The 21,629-nt window shown below is 65.0% G+C and overlaps 3 protein-coding genes across 4 annotated transcripts; all 3 read right to left on the bottom strand.

Annotated features, from left to right (window-relative positions):
* On the bottom strand, positions 1-6,704 carry RUSC1 (RUN and SH3 domain containing 1). 2 transcript variants are annotated; one of them, XM_052705528.1, is made up of 10 exons: positions 6,614-6,704; positions 4,586-6,165; positions 3,951-4,049; positions 3,158-3,234; positions 2,798-2,972; positions 2,577-2,682; positions 2,440-2,486; positions 1,176-2,166; positions 703-828; positions 1-589 (listed from the first exon to the last, which is right to left on the bottom strand). In XM_052705528.1, exons 2-10 carry the CDS (start codon positions 6,045-6,047, stop codon positions 421-423), a joined length of 3,252 nt encoding a protein of 1,083 aa, XP_052561488.1. In that variant the 5' UTR covers positions 6,048-6,165; positions 6,614-6,704; the 3' UTR covers positions 1-420. The 2 variants fall into 2 exon arrangements, with proteins under 2 accessions (XP_052561488.1, XP_052561487.1); XM_052705527.1 differs by lacking the exon at positions 6,614-6,704 and having other exon boundaries at positions 4,586-6,257.
* Positions 6,705-6,784: 80 nt separating this feature from the next.
* FDPS (farnesyl diphosphate synthase) lies at positions 6,785-10,401 on the bottom strand. The gene is made up of 9 exons (XM_052705545.1): positions 10,200-10,401; positions 9,356-9,496; positions 9,204-9,284; positions 8,995-9,117; positions 8,729-8,817; positions 8,423-8,495; positions 8,213-8,290; positions 8,005-8,139; positions 6,785-7,141 (listed from the first exon to the last, which is right to left on the bottom strand). The coding sequence occupies exons 1-9, from the start codon at positions 10,341-10,343 to the stop codon at positions 6,941-6,943; spliced, it is 1,065 nt and encodes a 354-aa protein (XP_052561505.1). The 5' UTR covers positions 10,344-10,401; the 3' UTR covers positions 6,785-6,940.
* A 1,590-nt stretch (positions 10,402-11,991) lies between these two features.
* Positions 11,992-21,547, bottom strand: HCN3 (hyperpolarization activated cyclic nucleotide gated potassium channel 3). Its single transcript, XM_052705529.1, has 8 exons — positions 20,860-21,547; positions 19,062-19,491; positions 18,770-18,931; positions 17,440-17,658; positions 15,644-15,790; positions 15,315-15,555; positions 14,528-14,692; positions 11,992-13,791 (listed from the first exon to the last, which is right to left on the bottom strand). The coding sequence occupies exons 1-8, from the start codon at positions 21,243-21,245 to the stop codon at positions 12,656-12,658; spliced, it is 2,886 nt and encodes a 961-aa protein (XP_052561489.1). The 5' UTR covers positions 21,246-21,547; the 3' UTR covers positions 11,992-12,655.
* Between the last annotated feature and the right edge of the window lie 82 nt (positions 21,548-21,629).

Here is a 21,629-nt window from a genome sequence, read left to right as displayed (position 1 = left end):
CACACAGAGTCACAGCCTTTATTTCCCCCAGAATGAGCATCTTCCCGTGGTTACAACTATTTACAGGGCGTTGGGACGGCGCGGGGCGCTTGGGGCCGGCCTGGGTCAGCAGCCCTGCGGCGCAGCGGGGCGCGTGGTGGCAGCGATGGGACACAGGGGCAGCGCGTGGGACTGAGAGTAATGCACGGGGATGGGGACCCTGGTGGCCCTCACATGTGGGCAGCAGCTGAGGGAACACGAACAAGAGCAGATCCTGACGAGGGGCTGTGGTGAGGTGGCAGCAGCCACAGGAGGCGACTGCAAGGAGCAGCGGGCCGGCACTGCAGCAAGGAGCCCTGCAGAGCATCCAGGCCTGGAGGTGGCGGAGATGGGGCAGGGATGGCGCTGCTGCAAGCTCAGCTGCTTCCTCACATCTCCTCCTCACAAAATCAGAGACGTGTAGCTCACAGGAACGAGGCCAGTGCTGTTTCCATGGCAGCAACGGATCCAGTCTTCATCCACGGTGGAGAGCAGCTGCAGAACGTCCCCTTTTTGGAAGCTCAGGTGACCGTCAGCGGCACCGGTGTGGTCACACAGCGCCCGGACCGCTCTGCGCAACAAACACCGCTGCGGATCTGTGCCCCAGGGACCCCCCCCCAAAAAAAACCCACAACCCACCACCCACCAGCCGTTCTTTCAGCCCCAGGCAGAGCCCTGCATCACCTGTGGGACTGCGGTGAATCAGGCAGCTGCTTCTCAGGCTGTTCTGGAGCACGGCTCTTCTCGGCCAGCCCCTTCACCACCACGGCCAGGACACGGGAGCTGGGCGCCAGCCAGCTGGAGGGTCTCCTGCACAAAGCAAAAGAAGCCACAAGCTCGTTTGGGAATGCCTTTCCTACCCAGCCTACGGCCACCGTATGGAAAAGACCACGAGCCAGCAAGTTGCTGGGGCTGTGAGTGCGTGTGCATGCAGCTGGATGGGACGAGGCACTGTGCAGTGATGGGGACACTGAAATTTTGCTGCTGACTGCAGCCCGGAGTCGATGCCGTGGCGTGTGCACAGGCCAAGCACGCTTGTCAGGCCAACAAGCTTAGTTCTGGTGATGTGGGAGCTGGGGAGGGCCATGATAACACCGCTGAGCACCAACCATGAGCTCCTGCTGCTCCCCACCCCCGCCTGCCCCACTGGGTCTCACCTGGATCTCACTGAGATGGCGTCAGGGCTGGGAGGGGAGCTCCTGGCAGAGGGGCTGCTGGCTCCAAAGAGTCGGCCCAGCCAGCTGCCCCTGTCGGGGCCAGGACTGCAGGCCCCTGGGTCAGGAGGTGCAGCCTGGCTCCTGCTTGCACCAGGCTGTGGAGAAGCAGCCGGAGGTTTCTCTCCAGCAGCTGGAGCGGCTCCAGCGAGCAGGACGAGGTCTTCGGGGGAAGAGGTCACAGAGGTGTCAGCACTGCTGCTGGAGTTGGGACTGGAGAGTTCAGGGATAGCTTTGGTCTGAAGCAGCTGCAGCTCAGTGCCTTTAGGCTCTCTTGGAGGGGTTTGGGGTCGAGCCGCCTGGCCAGGGCTGGAATCCCCCGCAGCCGTCCGCAGCTTCGTCCACCAGACGAAGGGGAATCTTTCCTTGCTGGGAGCAGTGTAAATTCTGGAGACCTGGCTCAGCTGGGCCCACCAGCTGCTGGGGCCAGCCCCTGTATCCCAAGGGCCTGCCTCAGGCCTGACTGCCCCCGGGAAGCTGTCAGCTCCCAGGAAAGCACGGCTGAGCTGGTCGCCCCAACGCAGCACGTGCTGGAAGGTCTGCTGCAGGGCAGCCCCCACCTGCGGGCCGGGCAGCGGGCTGTGCACAGCTGCTTGGCAGTGGGAGCGTGGGCTCTCCTCTGCTGCGGGTGCCCTCCCCAGAGTATCGGGAGGCAGCTCGTCTTCCAGGCTGGCCCCCGCGGCGCCGCTTTGGCCCTCCGGTGGCTGCGAAGCCCCCTGAGCAAAGCGATGGGCAGGAGATGGGGGTGACTCCATCCGCCGTGACAAAGGCCTTATGTCCACAGAGAGGTGATGGTGCTCAAAGAGCAGGTCGAGGTGGAAGGTCAGCACCGAGAGGGGCTGGAGGAGCAGCAGCAGTTCGTCAGCGAGGTGGGGGAGAGGGCCTTGGCTCAGAGCAAAGAAAGCCGTAGGAAAATACAGCACGGAGATGACACCTGCAAAATATGGACGGCGCTGTAGGGCTGGAAAATGTCCCCATCCCTTACCCAAAGAACCCTCCCATGCCAGCAGGTCAAAGAGGGTTTCATTGCTTCCAAACTGGTCGCCCCGATCGCCCTCATCCAGCAGAACAGCCATGGAAATCAAGGCCCTTGTCCACTGTGGAAATCCTGGCCAAGCTTTGTGTGTGGAACGGGTACGGGGGTACCACCCTGCCTCTACAAACACCCCAAGGGTCTCGTGACGTGGTGGGGGGCATTGCGTCCTACCTGGGCTATTCTGCAGGTGTGAGACCCACTGCTCCAGCTGCTTCGTACTGGACAAAGTAAAAGAAACCCAAGTTAGAGTTCCCAGGACTCCGCTCCAGCCTCCCGTCACAGCAGGGGCAGCCTGGGCCAGCACTCACTTCAAAAGGCCAAGGATAAAAGCATGAAACTTCTGCCTGGTGCTGCTGAGAGGGGCCAGCCCGGCCACACGCCAGCACAGGTTGTGGAGAGAGCGGGCGTTGGGGCCTGCGTGATACAAAGCATGCAGAGAATCACTGCACTGGGTACAAACCCTCCCCAGCCAGCGGCCAGGCAGGAAAAGGGCTCAGAGGTGCTCGTCCCAACGTCTCCCCACACCCACCTGTCTTCACGGAGGCTTCCACCACACTCCAGGGCGAGTTCCTCCTCTGTCCTGTGATGACATCCTTCTGGTAGGGCTTCAGCCCGTCCTCCACCAGACCATAGAGCGCAGGGCACAGGGTGTGCAGCAGCAGGTAGCCCACGTCAGGGCTGAGCCAGCTGTCCCCCAGCTGAGCCTGAAGGCAAGAGGCAGCAGTGTGTAGAGACAGGGAGAAAAGGGAGGGAGGAGACAATGGGATCCTTCCCGCAGAGCTCCTTCTGAACTCCAGAGATGGGGAACTGGGGTATGATAAAACACAGAGCCACTGCCAAAGCCCCCAGAGTCCCTCCTCCCTTCCACCCACCCAAGCTGGGCCCTCACCTTCTGCACCAGGTTCCGTGCGGAGCTGAAGTGGGCGATGACTTTATCCACAGCGGTGCTGACAGCAATCAGCAGAGCTGACAGGAAGGAAAATGTCAATGCACTCAGATGCACCCCAACCCACCCCCGGCCCGGACAGACCATGGGGGAGTGCGGGGTGTCCCTGTGGGGCCCTGCAGCTCCTCAGCGCTGCAAGGTGGCTGTGATTAAGGCAGGGGGAAGGGGCACAGGCTGCACTGAGGTTCTCATAGGTCTCAGGAGGTGCCCAAGGGGTCACAGGAGATGCCTGTAGGCTACAGGAGGTGCCCGTGTTTCTCAGGAAGTGCCTGCAGGCCTCAAGGGGGGCCTACAGGCCCCAGGAGATACCCACAGTGCTCAAGAGGGGCCCATAGGCTTCAGGAGGTACCCCTAGGCCTCAAGGGGCGCCTGTAGGCCTCAGGAGGAGCCTGTAGCCTGCAGGAGGGGTCCGTAGGCCTCAAGGGGGGCCTATAGGCCTTATGGGGTGCCTGTAGGCCCCAGGAGATACCCACAAAGCTCAGGAGGGGCCCATAGGCTTCAGAAGGTGACCCCAGGCCTCAAGGAGTGCCTGTAGGCCTCAGGAGGAGCCTGCAGGCCTCAAGAGGGGCCCGCAGGCCTCGAGGGGCTCCTGCAGGCCTCAGGGGTGTCCGTAGGCTTCCGGAGGAGCCCGTAAGGCCTCAAGGGCTGCCCGTAGGCAGCAGGAGCTGCCCCTCTGCGGCCCCGCAGCTCCGCCCATCCGCCCCTCCCAGCCCTCCGCCCCGCAGGGCCCCGTTACCTTTCTTCTGCTCCGCCAGAGCGCCCCGCCGTCCTTCCGGGCCGTCCCCGTGGGGCTGCGCTGCGCCCGGAGCTCCGGCGGCGGGTGGGGAAGGCCGGACTGCGAGAAGGGCCGGGGCTTCAGGGAGGGCGCGGGGCTGCGGCGGTCCGATGGGGCACCCACCGCGCCGGGAAGCGGGGCCGGGGCCGGGCGGGGGCAGCTCGCTCATGGAGCCGGAGACCGCGGGGAGGGGAAGGGCGGAGGGGAGCGGGGAGGGCAGGGCCGGGCCCGGCGGCGCTCGGGGCCCGCCCAGGGCATTTCCCTGCGGGTCGGACGGGGAGAGGAACGGGGGAGAATGGAGGACGGGAGGAGCTGGGAGGGCAGCCCCAGACCCCGCGCACCGCCTCTGCTTCCCGAGCAGCCGCTGCCGCAGAGCTGAGGGACGGGGAAATGAGAGCGGCTCGGCCCCGTCCAGCGCGGAGCAACGGAGCAACGGAGCAGTGACACGAGGGGTTGTAACGACCCGAACGTCACCCTGTGCAAAGCCCCGGCCCTGCAGCCCCCCGTGTCCCAAAGTTCTCCCACCCACCTGCAGCCGTGGCTCAATGCCCCAGAAACAGGCACCCTGCACCCCCAGGGCTGGCTGTGGCTCTTACCCTCCTGATGTGTCTCCTCTCCGTGCTCAGCTTCTCCCGACCCCCGGGGGTCCCCACCGGACCCCCCACTCCTCCAGGTCCGGGTGTCGCAGTCAAAGCGCTCCCCAGGGCGGCTCTGCGTGGGCAGTTCTGCATCCCGCGGCCGTCCCTCCGCGATGGGCTGCAGGGAGGGTCGGGGTCTCCTCCGCGCCTGGTGGTTCTCAGGGGGTGCTGGCAGCCGCCCCCCCAGCACCGCAGGTGGCACCCAGCTGGAGCCACTCGAGCCCCCCGGGGGTGCGGGTGGGCGCTGCGGGGCCGGCGGTTTGGGTTTGTTGGAGGCACTGCGGTAGCGCAGCTCCTTGAACGTGGTGATCTCCCTCTGCACGGAGCTGGAAGGCTTCACCCCCCAGTCCTGCTGGGGCTGTGTTGGCTCCCGGCTCGCAGTGCTGGGCAGGAGCTCGCTGTGGGGCGGCAGCTCGGTGTCGGGTGAGAAAACGATCAGCCAGTCGCTTCGATCCACCCTGGCTGGGATGGGAGCGGTCCCGACGGTGTTCTTCTTCCTCTTCTGGGCGAGCTCATGGAAGGAGGTGATGTTCTTCTTCGCTGCGTCTCTGCAGAGCTCAGCGCCGGGCTCGGGTGCTGCTGGCCTCGCGGGCAGGGCGGGCCGTTCTGCTCCGTGCCCATTGAGGAGCTGCAGCCGCCTCTTGGGCCGCGGTGGGATGGGAGGAGGAACGCTGCTCAGCCGTGGTTTGGGAGCGCTGCTCAGGTTCTGCTCCCAGCTGCACGGCACAGCTGGTGCCGGTGGTGCAACAGTGGGGTCGGGCAGGGGGTTGCAGTTGGGGTCGAGGTCGATGGAGCTGGCTGTGATCTGCTGCGCGGCCGCACTGGGAGAGGCTTCATTGTACTGTGAGTCGAGTGAGCTGCTGCTGCAGAGGCTGTCGGGGCTCTCTCCAATGAGGTCCTCCTCTCCCTGGAGCGCTGCTGGGTTGAGGTTGGCGTCTCTTCCATCACCTGCCCCAGGCAGCAGCTCTGCATCTTCTGCAGGAGCTGCGCTGGGCGGCTCTGTAGGGGATTGGGGCCTTTCTGCTGAGAACCCTCTGTAGTACACAGACACCGGCGACTCGTCCAGGCTGAAATCTGAGCAGCTGCTGACCGAGGAGGAGGTGGAAGGCGGATCAGAGGGGGAAACCACCTCCTCCCCATCCTGCAGGTGGGGGAAATCCTCCGGAGCCGCCTGGTCCTGCAGGCCCAGCGTCACGGGCAGCCCGGTGTGGGATTCGCAGCAGTGACATTTCAAGGAGGGGTTGTTGGAATTGGCATCTACTTGCTCACAGCTCTCCCGACAGCTGCTGCAGCACTTCTGGTCCCCGAGCCCCGCGGTGTCCTGAAGCTCCGGGTGCCGGGAGAGGTGCAGCCCCAGGGAGATGTGCTGCAGGTGGATGTGGTTGAGGTTACACAGCAGCCCTTTCTTCGGAGCCAGCATGACGCCGATCCTGCTGCGAGCAGCGGGGCTCCGCGCAGAGCCGCACGGCGGTTCGGCTCACACCATCCAGCTCCTCCCAACGCCGAGGGCCTTTCCGTGCCTTGACAGCAGCGCAGACCTGGAGGAGAACCGACACGGAGCCGGGATGCGGCCGCTGATCTGGGAGGCACCGAGCGGGGATGGGTGCGGGGCCGCGGCGCCGGGATCGCTCCGGCAGGCAGGGAGCGGCTCCGAGGCGCCGTCAAGGAGAAAACGCCCTTGAAACGTCAACCGGAGCCGCCGCCGTCCACCGGCCACGGGTGAGGAGCCCCGGGAGGGCTCTGAGGACGGAGCGTCGCCGGGCGGAGGTCCGAACCACGCGGGAGGAGCCCCCGGCCGCAGCCATCACCGCAGCGTGCCGCATTGCTCCGAGCATCCCGACTGCAGCGCAGCGCTGCGGGCGGTTCGTGCCCTCACGGGGCCCCATCCTTGGAACAAACCCCCCCAGGGCCGTGAGACCACCCCTCCCGCAGCCCCGGAACCCGCAGGGGAACCCCAGCTCCCCCCCCTCCCCCAGCCCCGCTCACCGCTCCGCGTTGCGGCGGCTCCGGGCTCTGAATGCGGCGGGGAGGAGCCGAACCGAACCGCCCGCCCCGCTGAGCGCAGCCCCCGTCGGGGGAGGGGGGCGGGTGGAGGGGGGTGGGGGGAACGATCCGCCCTCAGCACCGCATCGTCATCACGACCAGAAGAGGCAGAACAGCAATAAATTACGTTTATTGACACACAGACTGACGGCACCGAGATGGGCATGAGAGACCCGCAACCCCGGATATAAAGGGACGGGAGAAGCACCGGGTCCGGGGCTGCAAAACCACCCAACGCAGAGCACAGGGCACAGTGCCGGCCCCAGTCCCTCATTTCTGGCGTTTGTAGATTTTCCGTGCCAGACCGAGGAAGATCTCCTTGGGGAGGCGGTTCGAGTGCTTCTCAATCAGCTCCTGCAGGCGCCGGTAGCTGCTCTCCTCGTATTGCTGGAACGCAGCCCTCATCCCCACGGTCTCATAGAGTTCCTTCACCTTTGCCACCTTCTCGGGCTCCTTACGGCCGTAATTCTCCTGCAAACACAACACAGGGAGGTCGAGGGGCTGCGTGGGGCCGCTGCAGCTCTGTATGCTGGGGTTCAATAAGGCCAAGTGCTGCAGCAGCGGGGTCAGGGCAACCCAGGAGGCTGTGGATGCTCCAGCCCTGCAGGCATTGGAGGCCAGGCTGGATGTGGCTCTGGGCAGCCTGGGCTGCTGGTTGGAGACCTGCACACAGCAGGGCTGGAGCTGATGGCCGTTGTGGGCCTTTGCAACCCAGGGCATCCTAGGATTCTGTGATGATTCTATGATTGTGGCACCCTATGGATCCCTATGGCTCCCTATGGATCCCTATGGCACACTGTAGGGTCTAATGGCTCCCTATGGATCCCTATGGCTCCCTATGAATCCTTATGGCACCCTATGGGTTCTCTGGGCAGCCTGGGCTGCTGGTTGGAGACCTGCACACAGCAGGGGGTTGGAACTGATGGTTGTTGTGGGCCTTTGCAACCCAGACCGTTCTATGAGTCCATGATTCTTTGGGTCCCTATGGCACACCATGGGTCCCTATGGCACCCTATGGATCCCTATGGCACCCTATGGGTTCTCAGGGCAGCCTGGGCTGCTGGTTGGTGACCCTGCACACAGCAGGGGTTGGAGCTGATGGCCGTTGTGCTCCTTTGCAACCCAGCCTATGAGTCAATGATTCTATGGGTCCCTATGGCACCCTGTAGGGTCTCATGGCTCCCTATGGATCCCTATGGCACCCTATGGGTTCTCAGGGCAGCCTGGGCTGCTGGTTGGCCACCTGCACACAGCAGGGGGTTGGAACTGATGGCCGCTGCGCTCCTTTGCAACCCAGGCCATCCTGTGGTTCTGTGATGGGGGCTGCGCTGTACCTCCAGGAGCTGCCGCTGCTCCGGTGTGACGCGCTGCAGGCACTGCACCACCAGCCAGCTGCACTTGTTGTCCTGGATGTCTGTGCCCACCTTCCCCGTCAGCTCCGGGTCCCCGAAGCAGTCCAGGTAATCATCCTGCGCAGGGATGGGAAGCTCAGCCCCGCCACTGCTGGGCAACACGCGGGGTGAGGGGAGGGAGGTCTCCTACCTGGATCTGGAAGTATTCCCCCATCTCTAGCAGGATGGCTTTGGCATTCTCGTGTTCTTCCTTACTGTCGATCCCAACCTCAGAACGGGGAGGGAAAACCAAAAAGCTTTCAGCATCCTTTTTTTACCCCCTTTATGTTCTGCAGCAGCCGCCCTGCTGGTCGGAGTGGCGCCGAGCGTTGGCAGCCCGACCCCTTCCTGCAGAACTCACCATGAACATGGCAGCAGCCACGGGGAGGTAGAAGGAGTAGAAGGCAGTCTTGTACTTGACGATGGCTTTGTACCTGTGGTGGGGGGTGGTGCTCAGTGGGAAAGGCCCTCGAACTGCTGCTCAGCACAGGAGGAAGGCAGCGTCTCCCTCTGAGCCACCACCGGGTCCTGACACTGAATGAGGTTCGTTGCCCAAAGATGACAGCAGTGAGCTGGGAGCCGCCTGTCTGCTCTGCAGCCTGGAAGGGACAGCAAGCAGAGCCAACCACAGCCAGGCCAGCACTGCCATCCCCTTGGGTTTCTTTACCTCTCCTCACTGAATTGACTCAAATCCACTTTGGAAATGGGAGCTGTGATGAGGTCCAGCATCTGCCCGAGCTCAGTCTGGTAGGCGGTCTGAAGAGGAAGGGTTTTTTCACTCAATCCCCATGAAAACAACAAAACCCTCCACTTCCAGCCCAAACTCGGCTCCTCCCACGCCTGGAGGGAGGACACAGCCCAGGACTGGAGGAGAAGCCTGAGATCTGAGGTGGGTCAGCCCCAAGGAAAGCCGGGGGGTCCGGGGGGCCTCACCTGCAGGAAGAGCTCCAGCAGATGCACGTAATACGGCTGCTGCCCGCAGTATTTCTTCAGCATTCTGTACACAGAGGACTCAAGGAGGAAGGCGTCATTGATGGCATCCAAACCGATCCCCTCCTGCACCGGGGGGGGGGCACGAAACGGTCACAGCCCAGCCAGCCCTGCAGCCCCCCCAGGCTGAGGGCAGCCCCCTCCGCTCCCACCTTCTTATACCAGCACAGCTGCCCCCGGCGCGTCAGGGACTGATCCATGATATCATCGGCCACCAGGAAGAAAGCCTGGAACTGCAAGGGGTGCGTTGGGGGGCTGCCGGGGGGCGGAGGGACCCCAGCACAGCCTTCGGTTGAACGCTCACCAACTCGATGCACCAACCCACGGCCAGAGCACGCCGCAGGCTCTCAGCATCCTTCTGCCCCGGCCCCGACAGCTCCCGGAACGCAGCCACCACCGTCAGCCCTCGGTTGCATTTCCCACCTGGAGCGTTGTACTGCAGAACCTGCGGGGAGGGGCGGTCAGTGGGGGCAGAGCTGATAACTGCAGCTCCCGGGGCACACTGCTCCCAGCACCCAGTGATCCCAGCACCCAGTGATCCCAGCACCCACTGATCCCATTGCACACCAGTGATCCCATTGCACCCACTGATCCCATTGCACCCACTGATCCCATTGCACACCAGTGATCCCATTGCACACCAGTCCCAATACCTGTTGCTCCCAGGGCACACCAGTCCCAGCACCCAGTGATCCCAGTACCCACTGATCCCATTGCACACCGTTCCCAGTACCTGCTGCTCCCAGGTCACACCGATCCCAGCACCCACTGAACCCAGCACCCATCGGTCCTGTTACCCCCTGGTCCCAGTTTCTACTGATCTCAGTAACCACCAGTCCCAGTACCCAGTGAACCCAGCACCTGCTGCTCCCAACACGCACCGGTCCCAGTCCCTCCTGATCCTGGTACCAACCAATCCCGGAACCAACGGGTCCCGGTACCCACCGATCCCAGCACCCACCAGTCTTGGTACCTGCCCGTCCCACTGCTCCCAGTACCCACAGGTCCCGGTACCCACCGATCCCAGTACCTGCTGATCCCAGCACACACCACCCGCTGGTCCCAGTACCTGCCTGTCCCGGTTACCCACCGATCCCAATATCCACGATCCCAACACCCACCGATCCCCACCCCGCCGACATCCTCACCTCCTTCAGCCGCGCCACAGCGTCGCCCACCTCCGGATGCCCGATCCCTTCCTCCGTCAGATCGCGGACGATCTGCGGGAAGAACCGCACGAACTCCTCCCGCTCCCCCTCGGCCGCCGCCCGCTTCCCCCCATCGGCGCTCATTGCGACCCCGACGCGCTCAGCCCCGTCCGCTCTGCGCCTCTTCTTGCCCCGCGACCTTTCCGAGCGTTCCGCCCGGCGCCGCGCGGGGCATTCTGGGATTCGTAGTTCTCAACGGAAGCGGCGCGGCGCGGTAACGCCGCCGTCAGACCGCAACTCCCAGCGTGCCACGCGCGGGGAGGAGGCGGTGCCTGGAGCACCTGGCGTGTGCGCTAATTGGAGAACTCCATCGTATGAGGATGGGTCCAAGGAGGCTGAGCCAATAGCAAAGCTCTAAGGGCGGGACCGAGGCGTGTGATTGGTGGAGAGAGCGAATGGAGCGAGGGCCCGGCCGGGACGCGGGGGCGCGGGGCGGGTGGGGTCGGTGCCGCGGGGCCGTGGGGGCGGATGGGGGGCGGTCACCCAAAGCGGGGGGACCTCCAAAAGGGGCGGCACCGCTACCACCACCCCCCTTTGCCCCCCCCGCCATTGGCGCTGTGCTGAGCCGCCGTAATCCGCTCAGCTCAACCATTGCCGCTGTAATCAAGCAGTGCCGCGTGTTAATCCCCCCCCCCCCAGCACGAGGATGGGGTGGGGGGGCTCCGAGCGGCCCGAACCGCCGAGGGGGGAGGGGGGGAATGAAGGGATGGACTTGGGGGGGAGGGGGGTGGATGGCATTTCCACGGCATCGCCCCGTGGGTTTCGGGCAGCACCGTCGGTTTTGGCTCCGAGCTCTTCGCTGTCATCGAATAATCGAATCAGAGCGAGATCGTTAAGCGGCTCCGAGCGGAGCCCCCCGACCCCCCCCCCCCCCCCCCCCGCGAGACCTCCGTTAATCTCCGCGGTGCTGAAACTCCGCTCTGCAATCAGCGCTACCGACCCCCCCCCCCCGCCCCGGGTTAAAAGGGAGAAGGGGAAGATGACCACAGGTTAAACAAAATCCCCGGAGCCCAAATTGCGAAGGGGGGGTTGGGGTTGGGGTTGGGGTTAAGGGTTAAGGGTTAAGAGTTAGGGTTAAGGTTAGAGTTAAGGTTAGGGTTAAGCGTTAGGGTTAAGCGTTAAGGTTAAGCGTTAAGAGTTAGGGTTAAGGGTTAGGGTTACGGTTAGGGTTATTTTAGGGGGTGTTGGGGGCACAGCTGCTCAGCTTTTACCCGAGGCTGAGTGAGGACGACCCCCACCATATCCAAATCCCCCCCCGCCCCCCCGGGGGTCTCTACGTGTTCTGTGCTGCAGGTGTTGGGACCCGATGGGACCCATTTCCAACCCCCCCCCCCCCCCCGCTCTGAATGAGACTCCGCAGCCCGGCTCTGAATCTCTCTTTATTATGGAAACCCATTATGTACAACCAGCAAAAAAATAATAATAAATAATAATAATTTAAAAAAAAAAAAAAAAAGAAAGATCAGGGAACGGGGAGTTGGATGGGATTTTGGGGAGGGGGAGGAGGATTTAAGTCCGTGAAAAAAAGGCAGTGTTGGACGCCCCCTCCGACTGCCACACGCGTGGTTCCCACCGCGCTGCCCCATCGCAAACGGTGCGGGGGGGGCGACGGGGGGATTCAGTTTGGAGGAGGAGCGCGCGGAGGGACGCGACCCCAACCCGCTGCGTGGGGCCGCTGAGCGGCTGCCGAACCCCGGAGCGCAACGAAAGCAGCGCGGGGGGGGGTGGGGGGTCTGGGAACACAGCTCTAATCGGGACTGCTAACACGGCGGAGCCCAAAGCGACGACGAAGCGGAGCTCAGCTGCTCGACGGAGCCACGATTCACACTCACACGTTGCTGGCTGTCGGCTCGGGGGGGGGGGGGGGGGGAGGCGGTCGGATGTGGGGTTCGGTGCCTCTCGCCGCATCCCCGGCCCCACGGAACGGAGGAGCCGCACCGGGAGCAGCCGCCCATCCCCGGCTCGGCGCCTCGCTGCTCCGGGACCGCCGGCTCCAGGCACGCGGTCCCGGTGTGTTCGGGGGGGGGGGTCCCGGTCCCTCCTGGCCGCAGGCACTGCTCCCCGACCCCCTCTGATCTCAGCCCCTCCCGTCCCAACCAGCCGGGCAGCTCCTTGGGGCTGGAGGAGGGGATGTGTGGGTCTGGCATCACCCCGACCCCGGGTGCGGGGGAACGCACGGAGTGTCCCGGCTCTGAGGGAGACCTGCGGGCAGCTGGGACCCCGCGAAGGATTTGGGGTGAGGGCTGTGCCTGCAGGAGGGCCTCGAGGGGCGGCGATGGAGCAGAGTCCCAAAGGAGAGCCCCCTCCTCAAAAACCCGGCGCTGCCGCAGCTCCGCTCACCTCCCCGCCCCTCCGACGCCGCCGGGTCTCGGCCGGTCGCTCCGTACCCACGGGGTTCACATGTTGGACGGCAGTTTGGGTTTCCCCGTTTCCACTTCAGGGCTGAAGGCCACGGAGCCCTTACGGGAGGGAGCCGCCGCCGGGCGGGGCGCCGACACCGGGGATTGCGGGGCGGGAGCCGCGGCCGCGGGGCGGTTCGGCTGCGCCGGGGATCCCGAAGGCATCTGCTGCGGGTGCGGGACCCCCGGACCCGGCTTGGAGAGGAGTCCGGAGACCGAAGGGGAAGACCTGCGGGCCAGGTTCCCCGCGGATTTCCTGCCCTGCTGCAAGGAGCTCCCGTCTGCTTGCTGGGCGACTTTATTGGGCAGGGAGGGCTGCGAGGCAGAGAGGAGGCGGACGTCCTGCGTGAGCCGCCCGACGGGCAGCCCGTGGATGCTCCGGTGCTTCACCAACTGCTGAGGCTGCATCAGGAGCGAGATGTGGGAACCCGTGGCTCTGGACAGGCTGTAATGGAGAGTCCTCCCCGCCGGCGGCTCCGAGCTGGGGGAAGGGGCTCCCGCCGCCTGCTGCAGCAGAGAAGTGGAGACGGAAGCGCCGCGGGACTTGGAGAGCTGCGGTTGGGCCGCCGCCGCCGGGGGCTGCTTGGCCGCCATCTCCCCCTTCTGCCCCACGCGTTGGGGGCCCTGAGCCCCGAGGCTCCCCTGAGCCCCCGGCCGCTGGACGCCGCTTTCCAGGGGCGCCTGGGACTGCAGCATGGGCGAAGACGGAGAGGCGGCGGCGGGCGTCTGCAGGTGGGACGGAGCCCCGGATGGGGAGCTGACGGAGGAGGGCCGAGAGCCCCCCAGGCTGGGCTGGGAGCGACGCACCGGTTTGGTGAGCAGCGTGGCCTCGGGAGAGAGGGGGCTGGAGATGGAGGAAGGAGGCAGGAAGATGTGGGCCTGCAGGCTGTGTTGGTGGGTCAGGGCGATGGCCACGTTGGTGGTGGCGGCGGCCGTTTGCAGCGGTGCGTGAACCAAAGGCTCCCAGATCACCGGTTTGCCGCTCAGCTCCCGGCCCAACGTCATCTGCTGCAGCTCCTGGATGTTGTGAGCCACGTCCTGGTCGTGTTTCACGATCTGCTGGATCATCTCGGTGTTGATGGGCCCCGCGCTGTGCTCGGCGCGCTTGCGGAGCAGGATGGAGTTTTTCTTGCCTGGGGGAGAAGCGGTTGGTGCGAGTGAGGCAAAGCGCTGCCATCGGAGGCACCGTTTGGGGGTGGGGAGGGGAGGAGCGAGGAATCTTCACTGGGTTTAGGGGTGGAGGCTTTGGGGAGGGTCCCGGCTTCAGCACTGAGGGAGAAGTAGGAGCAAAGCCCCGGTCCCAAGAGCTCCAGGATGCGTCTTGGGGCCGTTTGTCCTCAGCAGGAGAAGGGGGATGAGGACGAGCAGTGGGACGATGCCAAGCAGCACAAATGTGAGCAGCACAGCCCAGCACAGCCCAGCACAGCCCAGCACTGCCAGCACTGCCCAGCACAGCCCAGCACAGCCCAGCACAGCCCAGCACTGCCCAGCACAGCCAGCACAGCCCAGCACTGCCAGCACAGCCCAGCACAGCCCAGCACTGCCCAGCACAGCCCAGCACAGCCCAGCACAGCCCAGCACTGCCCAGCACTGCCCAGCACTGCCCAGCACTGCCAGCACTGCCCAGCACAGCCCAGCACAGCCCAGCACTGCCCAGCACTGCCCAGCACTGCCCAGCACTGCCCAGCACTGCCAGCACTGCCAGCACTGCCCAGCACAGCCCAGCACAGCCCAGCACAGCCCAGCACAGCCCAGCACAGCCCAGATCCCACCTGGCAGCAAAGCAGATCACTGCAGTTGGGTTCCAACCCCCCTCCTTGTCGCTGGACCCCTCTGGAGCAGACGGAGGGGTTTGGGGCAGCTCCTCACCTATGCGGTCCAGGCGGTCCATGGCCACGGTCTCGAAGGCTCTGCGCATCATGGGGTATTCCTCCAGCACCTCGTTGAAGTTGTCCACAGACAAGGAATACAGGCGGCAATACGTGTCGGCTCGCACGCTGGCCGTCCGCCTGCCCCGTGTCAGCAGGCAGATCTCTGCAGAGAGGGATGTGGGGGTGAGGGGGGACGAGGGGCTCAGCACCGGCCCGGCAGCCCCCCGTTGCTTCACGGACACAGAGAGAAGCGCCAGGAGCTCGGACAGACACAGCCTTAGTGTTCAGAATGCCTCCCATTTCCCTCTGCTCTCACATCCCGTATTGATGCAGAGGAGCCAGAGGAGCCGCAGGGCTGAGCAGGGGCTGCAGCAGCTCCCTGCAAAGCCAGGCTGAGGGAGCTGGGCTCGTTCAGCACGGAGAAGAGGAGCCGGGGCTGAGCTGAGTGCAGCCTGCAGGGAGCCTGCAGCCAGGAGGGGAGGCAGCTCTTGGGCAGGGGAGATGAGAGCAGGGAACGGCTGGAAGCGGAGGGAGGGCAGCTGGAGGCTGGGGGTCAGGGAAGTTGTGTGCTGGGAGAGCGGTGAGGGGCTGAAGAGCTGCCCAGAGAGGCTGCGATGCCCCGTCCATCGCTGGAGGGCTTGGAGGCCAGGCTGGATGGGGCCCTGGGCAGCCTGGGCTGCTGTGAGACGTGGGCAGGTCGGGGGCTTTGCAGGCGCTGTGGGGTCGCAGCTTCGGGACCCCTGAGCTCCCAACCCAAACCATCTGTGATTCTGTCATCCCCTCACCCCCAAAGTAGGAGCCGTCGGACAGCTTGGTCTCCTTGTTGCCCTTGGTGAGGATGCTGACCACCCCGTGCTGGATGAAATACATCTTTTTGCCCACGGTTCCCTCACGGATGATGAAATCTCCAGGCTGGAAGACCTCGAAGCGCAGCTTGGTGAGCATGGCGGTGACGAAGTTGGGGTCAGCGTTGGCAAACAGCGGCATGTTGGCCACCAGGTTGCGGCAGTTGAAGTTGATGATCTCCTGTAAGGCGAGGAGCAGCTCAGCGTGGAGCAGCCCGGCCCAGCAGCGACCCCACAGCCCTGTATTCCACCAAGGGCCAATCCTGCACCTCTTTGAGCGGCTCGCTGAGCTCCCCCAGGATGTTCTCCTCGTCGAACATCTTGCCTTGGTAGCGATGCTCGTAATACTCGTGGATGCGTTGGCGGGTGTCCCCGGGCAGCTTGTGGAAGGACATGTACTGCTCCACCTGCTTGTACTGCGGGGACAGCATGGAGCACGTCGGCATGAGGGCGCCGTGATGGGGCTCGGGAGATGCCCACCCCACAGCTCCCACCCCAAAGCTCAGCCCCAGGACGGAGGGCAGGACTTCACCCCTACACTGGGTGAGCTCCAGCTCCACCCATGGTTCATCCCAACCCAACTGGGAGCCCATAGACTCATAGAATCCACTGAGACTCATGGAGACCCACAGAATCACAGACTGGCCTGGGTTGCAAAGGAGCGCAGTGACCATCAGCTCCAAACCCCTGCTGTGTGCAGGTCTCCAACCAGCAGCCCAGGCTGCCCAAAGAACCCATAGGGTGCCATAAGGATCCATAGGGTGCCATAGGGACCCATAGAATCATTGACTCATAGGATGCCCTGGGTTGCAAAGGCCCACAACGGCCATCAGCTCCAACCCTGCTGTGTGCAGGTCTCCAACCAGCAGCCCAGGCTGCCCAGAGCCACATCCAGCCTGGCCTCCAATGCCTGCAGGGCTGGGGCATCCACAGCCTCCTTGGGCAACCTGTGCCAGTGCCTCACCGCCCTCTGGGGGAAAAACTTCCTCCTCATATCCAACCTCAACCTCCCAGTCTCACTTTACACCCATTCCCCCTTGTCCTACCACCATCCCAATGTGTCCCCACCCGCCACAGCTCCCCATAGAACAGAATCATAGAATCCCCCAGGTTGGAAAAGACCTTCAAACCATCGGGTCCGGCACGCAGCTGCCCGTCCTGCCCTGCCTCACAGCCCTCTGCTCAACCCCGGCCCTGAGCACCGCATCCAAACGCTCCGCAAACACCCCGGCCGCGGCGCCTCCACCACCTCCCCACGCAGCCCATCATTCCGGCGCTTCGCCACCCTTTCTGTACAGCAGTTCTCCTTCCCGATGCCCGACCCAAACCTCCCCCGGCCACGGAGGCCGTTTCCCTCGTCACCGGGGAGAAGAGCGCAGCCCCGCCGTGCCGCAGGCGCCTTCAGCCGCTGGCAGAGAGCAGCCAGGTCTCCTCAGCCTCCTCTCCCCCGCACCAAACAGCCCCGTTCCTTCGCTCTCTGCTCACGGCCCACCTCCTCCAAGCCCTTCCCCAGCCTCGCCGCCCTCCTCTGGCCCTGCTGCAGCCCCTCCACGGCCGTTCCGTACCGAGGTGCCCAACCTGAGCCCAGCGCCGGAGCTGAGGCCTCGCAAGCGCTGAGCGCAGGGCAGGACGACCTCCCTGCTCCCCTCGCCGCTCCTGATCCCAGCCGGACGCCGTTGGTTTCTCGGCCCCCTGCGCACACTGCAGGCTCGCCTTCAGCCCGCTGCCATCAGCGCACCCAGCTCCCTGTGCACCAGGCAGCTTCCAGCCGCTCCTCCCCAAGCCCGCAGGGTCGCCTGGGGTCGCTGTGACCCAAATGCAGCACCCCGCACTCGGCCCTATTGAAACTCATCCGGGTCACCTCGGCCCATCGATCCAACCTGCCCAGATCCCTCTGGAGATCAACGCTGCCCCCGAACTCGACGTCGTCCGTCCCGCCGCCCTCCCCAATTCCTGAGCGCACGCCAAGGCCGGGCAAGCTGCACTTTGCCTTCTTGACCCCGTCGTGACCAAAGGAGCCCCCGGCGATGGGGACACAGCCCAGCCCCCCCCCCCCCTTGCTGACCTTCTCCTGGTATTGACGGCGGGACGAATCCAGCGACTGGATGAGGGCGGTGGCGTGGCCGATGAACATGGCGTAGCAGGTGGCGCCCACAATCATGCTCAGCATTGTCAGCCAGACGTCGGTCATCCCCTCGGGCGCCTGCTGGCCGTAGCCGATGCACAGCATGTGGCTCATGGCCTTGAACAGAGCGTGCGAGTATTGCTTCCCCCAGGAGTCGTTCTGCAAGGAGAGGGAGCAGCTGGAAGGAGCTGAGCCCCCCACCCCCCCCCCGGTGCCCCTCCTCAGAGCCCGGACCCCCAAGCATCCAAGGGAAGGAAAGCATTCGATGCAAGCTGAGGGCACAGCTCTGCTCAGGACGGGTTGTGGGGGGTTCTTAGACGTGAAATTCCTTTCATCCAACTCCAGCAGCAGCCAAGATAGAAACGGGACGAAGGAATCTCTGCTATGGGGAAAGGCTGAGTGAGCTGGGTCTGTTCAGCCTTGAGAAGAGAAGGCTGAGAGGGGACCTGATCCAGGTCTGTGAATATCTGAGGTGTGGGGGCAGCATGGCGAGGATGGACTGTTTGCAGTGGGGAGTGGAGACAGGAGGAGGGGAAACGGCCGGAAATGGAGCACAGGAAGTTGTGCAGCAATGTGCGAAGGAACGGCTGTGCAGTGAGGGGAGGAGCGATGGAACAGGGAGGGGGGGAGTCTGTGGGTCCCAACGTGTTTCTGTGGGTCCCAATGGGTCCCAACGTGTCTCTATGGGTCTCAACATGTCTCTATGGGTCTCAACATGTCTCTATGGGTCCCAATGGGTTCCAACGTGTCTCTATGGGTCCCAATGGGTCCCAACGTGTCTCTATGGGTCCCAACGTGTCCCAACGTGTCTCTATGGGTCCCAGTGGGTCCCAACGTGTCTCTATGGGTCCCAACGTGTCCCAACGTGTCTCTATGGGTCCCAATGGGTCCCAACGTGTCTCTATGGGTCCCAACGTGTCTCTATGGGTCCCAATGGGTCCCAACGTGTCTCTATGGGTCCCAACGTGTCTCTATGGGTCCCAACATGTCTCTATGGGTCCCAACGTGTCTCTATGGTCCCACTGCTCACTGGAACAGGCTGCCCATGGAGGTGCTGGAGTCTCCTGCTCTGCAGATGCTCCAGACCTGCTGGATGCCGAGCTGTGCGACTGCTGTAGGAACGGCTGGGGCAGGGGGTTGGACTGCATGAGCTCTGCAGCTCCCTGCCAACCCCTGCAGTTCTGTGATGCTGTGATTCTGTGAATGGCCTCAAACCGCCCCGCTGCTGCCACGGGGGGCGGCTCCAAGCCTCGGAGCGTTGGGGACTCACCACCATGTGGTTGATGGAGACCCAGCAGTCCTCGGGGAAATCCTGCAGCATGGGCACCAGGAACTGCAGGCAGCCGTCCCAGTGGCACAGCAGCAGCATCATGCCGATGAGGTTGAAGATCCTCACCACGGCGCTGGCCAGGTCGTACGTCATGTGGAAGATCTGGGAAAGGGGAGGGAGAGGAGCTGCAGAGAAAACACGTCCGTCCCCCTCTGTGCCCCCACGGGGATCCCCGGCCGACAGCAGGACCCCCAAAAAGGGGTCCGAGACCCTCGGGGGGGGGGGGTCCCACCTCCTCCCATTGGTGGATGTAGCGGATGAGACGGGAGAGGCGCAGCAGGCGCAGCAGGCTGAGGATTTTGGTGAAGCGGACGATGCGCAGAGCGCGGGCTGTTTTGTAGACATCAGAGTCCACCTGCGTCTCCAGATCGACGATGAGGAAAATGTAATCGACCGGGATGGAGGAGATGAAGTCGACCAAGAACCAACTCTTCAGGTATTTCATTTTGATGGTGTGGGGATCCAGGATGATCTCCGTGTTGTCCTCCACCACGATGCCCGTTCTGAAGTTCAGGACGAGGTCGGCCAAGAAGAAAGTGTCCGAAAGGACGTTGAAAACGATCCAGGGAGGGGTGTTTTCGTCCTTGAAGAAGGTGATGCCCACGGGGAGGATGATCAGATTGCCCACCATCAGCAGCAGCATGATGAGGTCCCAGTAAAACCTGCGGAATGAGGTGAGAGAACAAATCCGGGATCAAAGTTGGAGCCCAAACCCGTCGCAAAAATGAGAGCTCGGGGCTTAGAGGGGTTTAGAGAGAGCTCAGCTGGCAACGAGGGCAGGAGCTGTGGGGTGGCACAGGGACTCGGATTGGGGGGGGGGGGTCTGCATGGACCCCACGCAGCCTTCGGTCCGAGCCCGATTCGTGCTGATGTTCTGCATCCCCATCCACGGCTGAACGCACCTCGGGATCCCAAAAGGAAAGCAGTGCGTGCGTCCCACATCTCTGCTCTGCAGCGGGGCGGGGGGGGGGGGAAGGGGGGAAGAAGAAGTCGCAGCACCACGGGGGTCCCGCGGTGTCCACCCTCTCCCCCCCCCCCCCCCAGGAAGGGGCTGGGAGCTGGGAGTCCCCCGGGGGCCACGGCTGGATCGTTGCGGGGGGGGCGGAAAGTAAAACCTCATCCCACCCCCCCCCCCCCAGCAGAGCCGCCGCCGCCTCCGGGAGCTCCTGACTCAGATTTCGGCTTAAGCTCTTTAGGGCAGCGCGCGTCCGTCCTTCGCTCGGCGTCAGAACGGGCACGGCTCGCGCTGCACGGCCTCGTGTCTCCCGGTAATGTGATCAACCGCGCCGTAATCCCGCCCGCTCGGCTCCGTGTCACCTTCAGCGTTTAGGGGTCACCAACTTGAGGGCCGTTCGGTGGGGCTGGGAGGCCTCGCAGCTCTCCGTGCCGCGGGGATGCGGATCCGCTACAGGTGTCGGGGCCGCGGGTCGGGCTGGGGGCGTCGCCGGTGTCACGGAGATGGCAGCACGGCCGCTTCGTCCGCCTTACGGAGCGCCCACCCCATATGACTCAACATCCCCGTGACGCCCGGGTCCTCCCCCCGCGGTCGTCCCCGCGCTCTCCCGGTGTCACGGAGCTCCAGGCCCCGCTCCCGGGATGGAGCCCACGGTGCTGGGCGGGGCCGCACCCTCAGATAGAGGATGGGAGCAAAGCCCGGCGACCCTCGGCTCCTCCGCGTCGGGGGGGCCAACCGGGGAGCCCCGAGGGAACGGGAGAGGACGAGGCACGGGAAACTCGGCCGAGTCGTTTGTGGGGCTGCGGCGGCGGTGGGGACGCGCTCAGCGCAGCTCTCGGTCAGGAAGCACGGCGGAACCGGTCGCCGAGGGGGAAGCCGCCGCTCGGCGCCGGTGCGGGGATGGGGCAGAGCGGAGGGAGCCCCGCACTTGTTGCCCCGGTGAGGCGGAGAGCGGCGGGACCGCCTTCAGCACCACGGACAGCGGCGGCGGTAACGGGCGCCGGGATCGGAGCGCCGGGATCGGGACCCGGTGCGGCACCGAGGCCCGGCGGGGGGAGCGGCTCCCGGGTCCCACCTGAAGTCGCTGTAGGGGTGGATGATCCAAGCACCGGCCGACTTCACCCGCTGCCGCTCGATCTCCACGGCCCGGTGGCTGCCGAACATGCGCAGCGAGAACTTGTTCACGGCGGGCTGCAGCATGGCCCCGAGCTGCCGCTGCACGAACGTGCCCGTTCCCGTTCCTGTTCCCGTGCCCGTTCCCGTTCCCGTTCCTGTTCCCGTGCCCGTGCCCGTTCCCGTGCCCGCCGCCGCCGCCTCGCCCTCCGCCACGATCTGCTCCGCCGGTGAGGCCGCGCCCGGAGCACCGGCTGCCGTCCCCGTTCCGCCGCGCCCCGCCGCCTCCCCATCCAGCACCGGCGGCTTCTCCCGGGGCTCGGGGCTCCGGCCCGGTGCCGCGTCCATCCCGCCGCCGCCGCCGCCGCCGCGCTTCACGTTTCCTTCAAACGCCCTTGCCCAGGCGCCCTGCCCGCCGCCCCGCCGCACATGCCCGGCCCCGGGCGGCCTCACGCTCGCCGCCCCCCGGGGGTTCGGTCACCGGCTGCGTTCTCTCGCCGTGCCCTCTGCTCCGGCCCGCCGCCCGCCTGTTGCGCACGCCCCTCAGCTTGAGTGAATCCAGATCCCGCCGCCAGCGGAGAGGCTCCGGCGGCACCGGAGCGGCGGCACCGAGCAGCGAGGCCCGGGCGGCGGCGGCGGCGACAGCGGCGGTGGCGGAGCGGGACCTCGCGGCGGGCGGGGCGGGGCGGGGCGGCGCGGGCGGGCCGGTGGTAGGCGTGGTCTAGGCGAGGC

Source organism: Tympanuchus pallidicinctus, unplaced genomic scaffold (assembly GCF_026119805.1).
Source record: "Tympanuchus pallidicinctus isolate F22 unplaced genomic scaffold, pur_lepc_1.0 scaffold59, whole genome shotgun sequence".
Taxonomy (NCBI): domain Eukaryota; kingdom Metazoa; phylum Chordata; class Aves; order Galliformes; family Phasianidae; genus Tympanuchus; species Tympanuchus pallidicinctus.
Note: the sequence above shows the minus strand (reverse complement) of the source record. Positions and strands in the feature narration are given on the sequence as shown.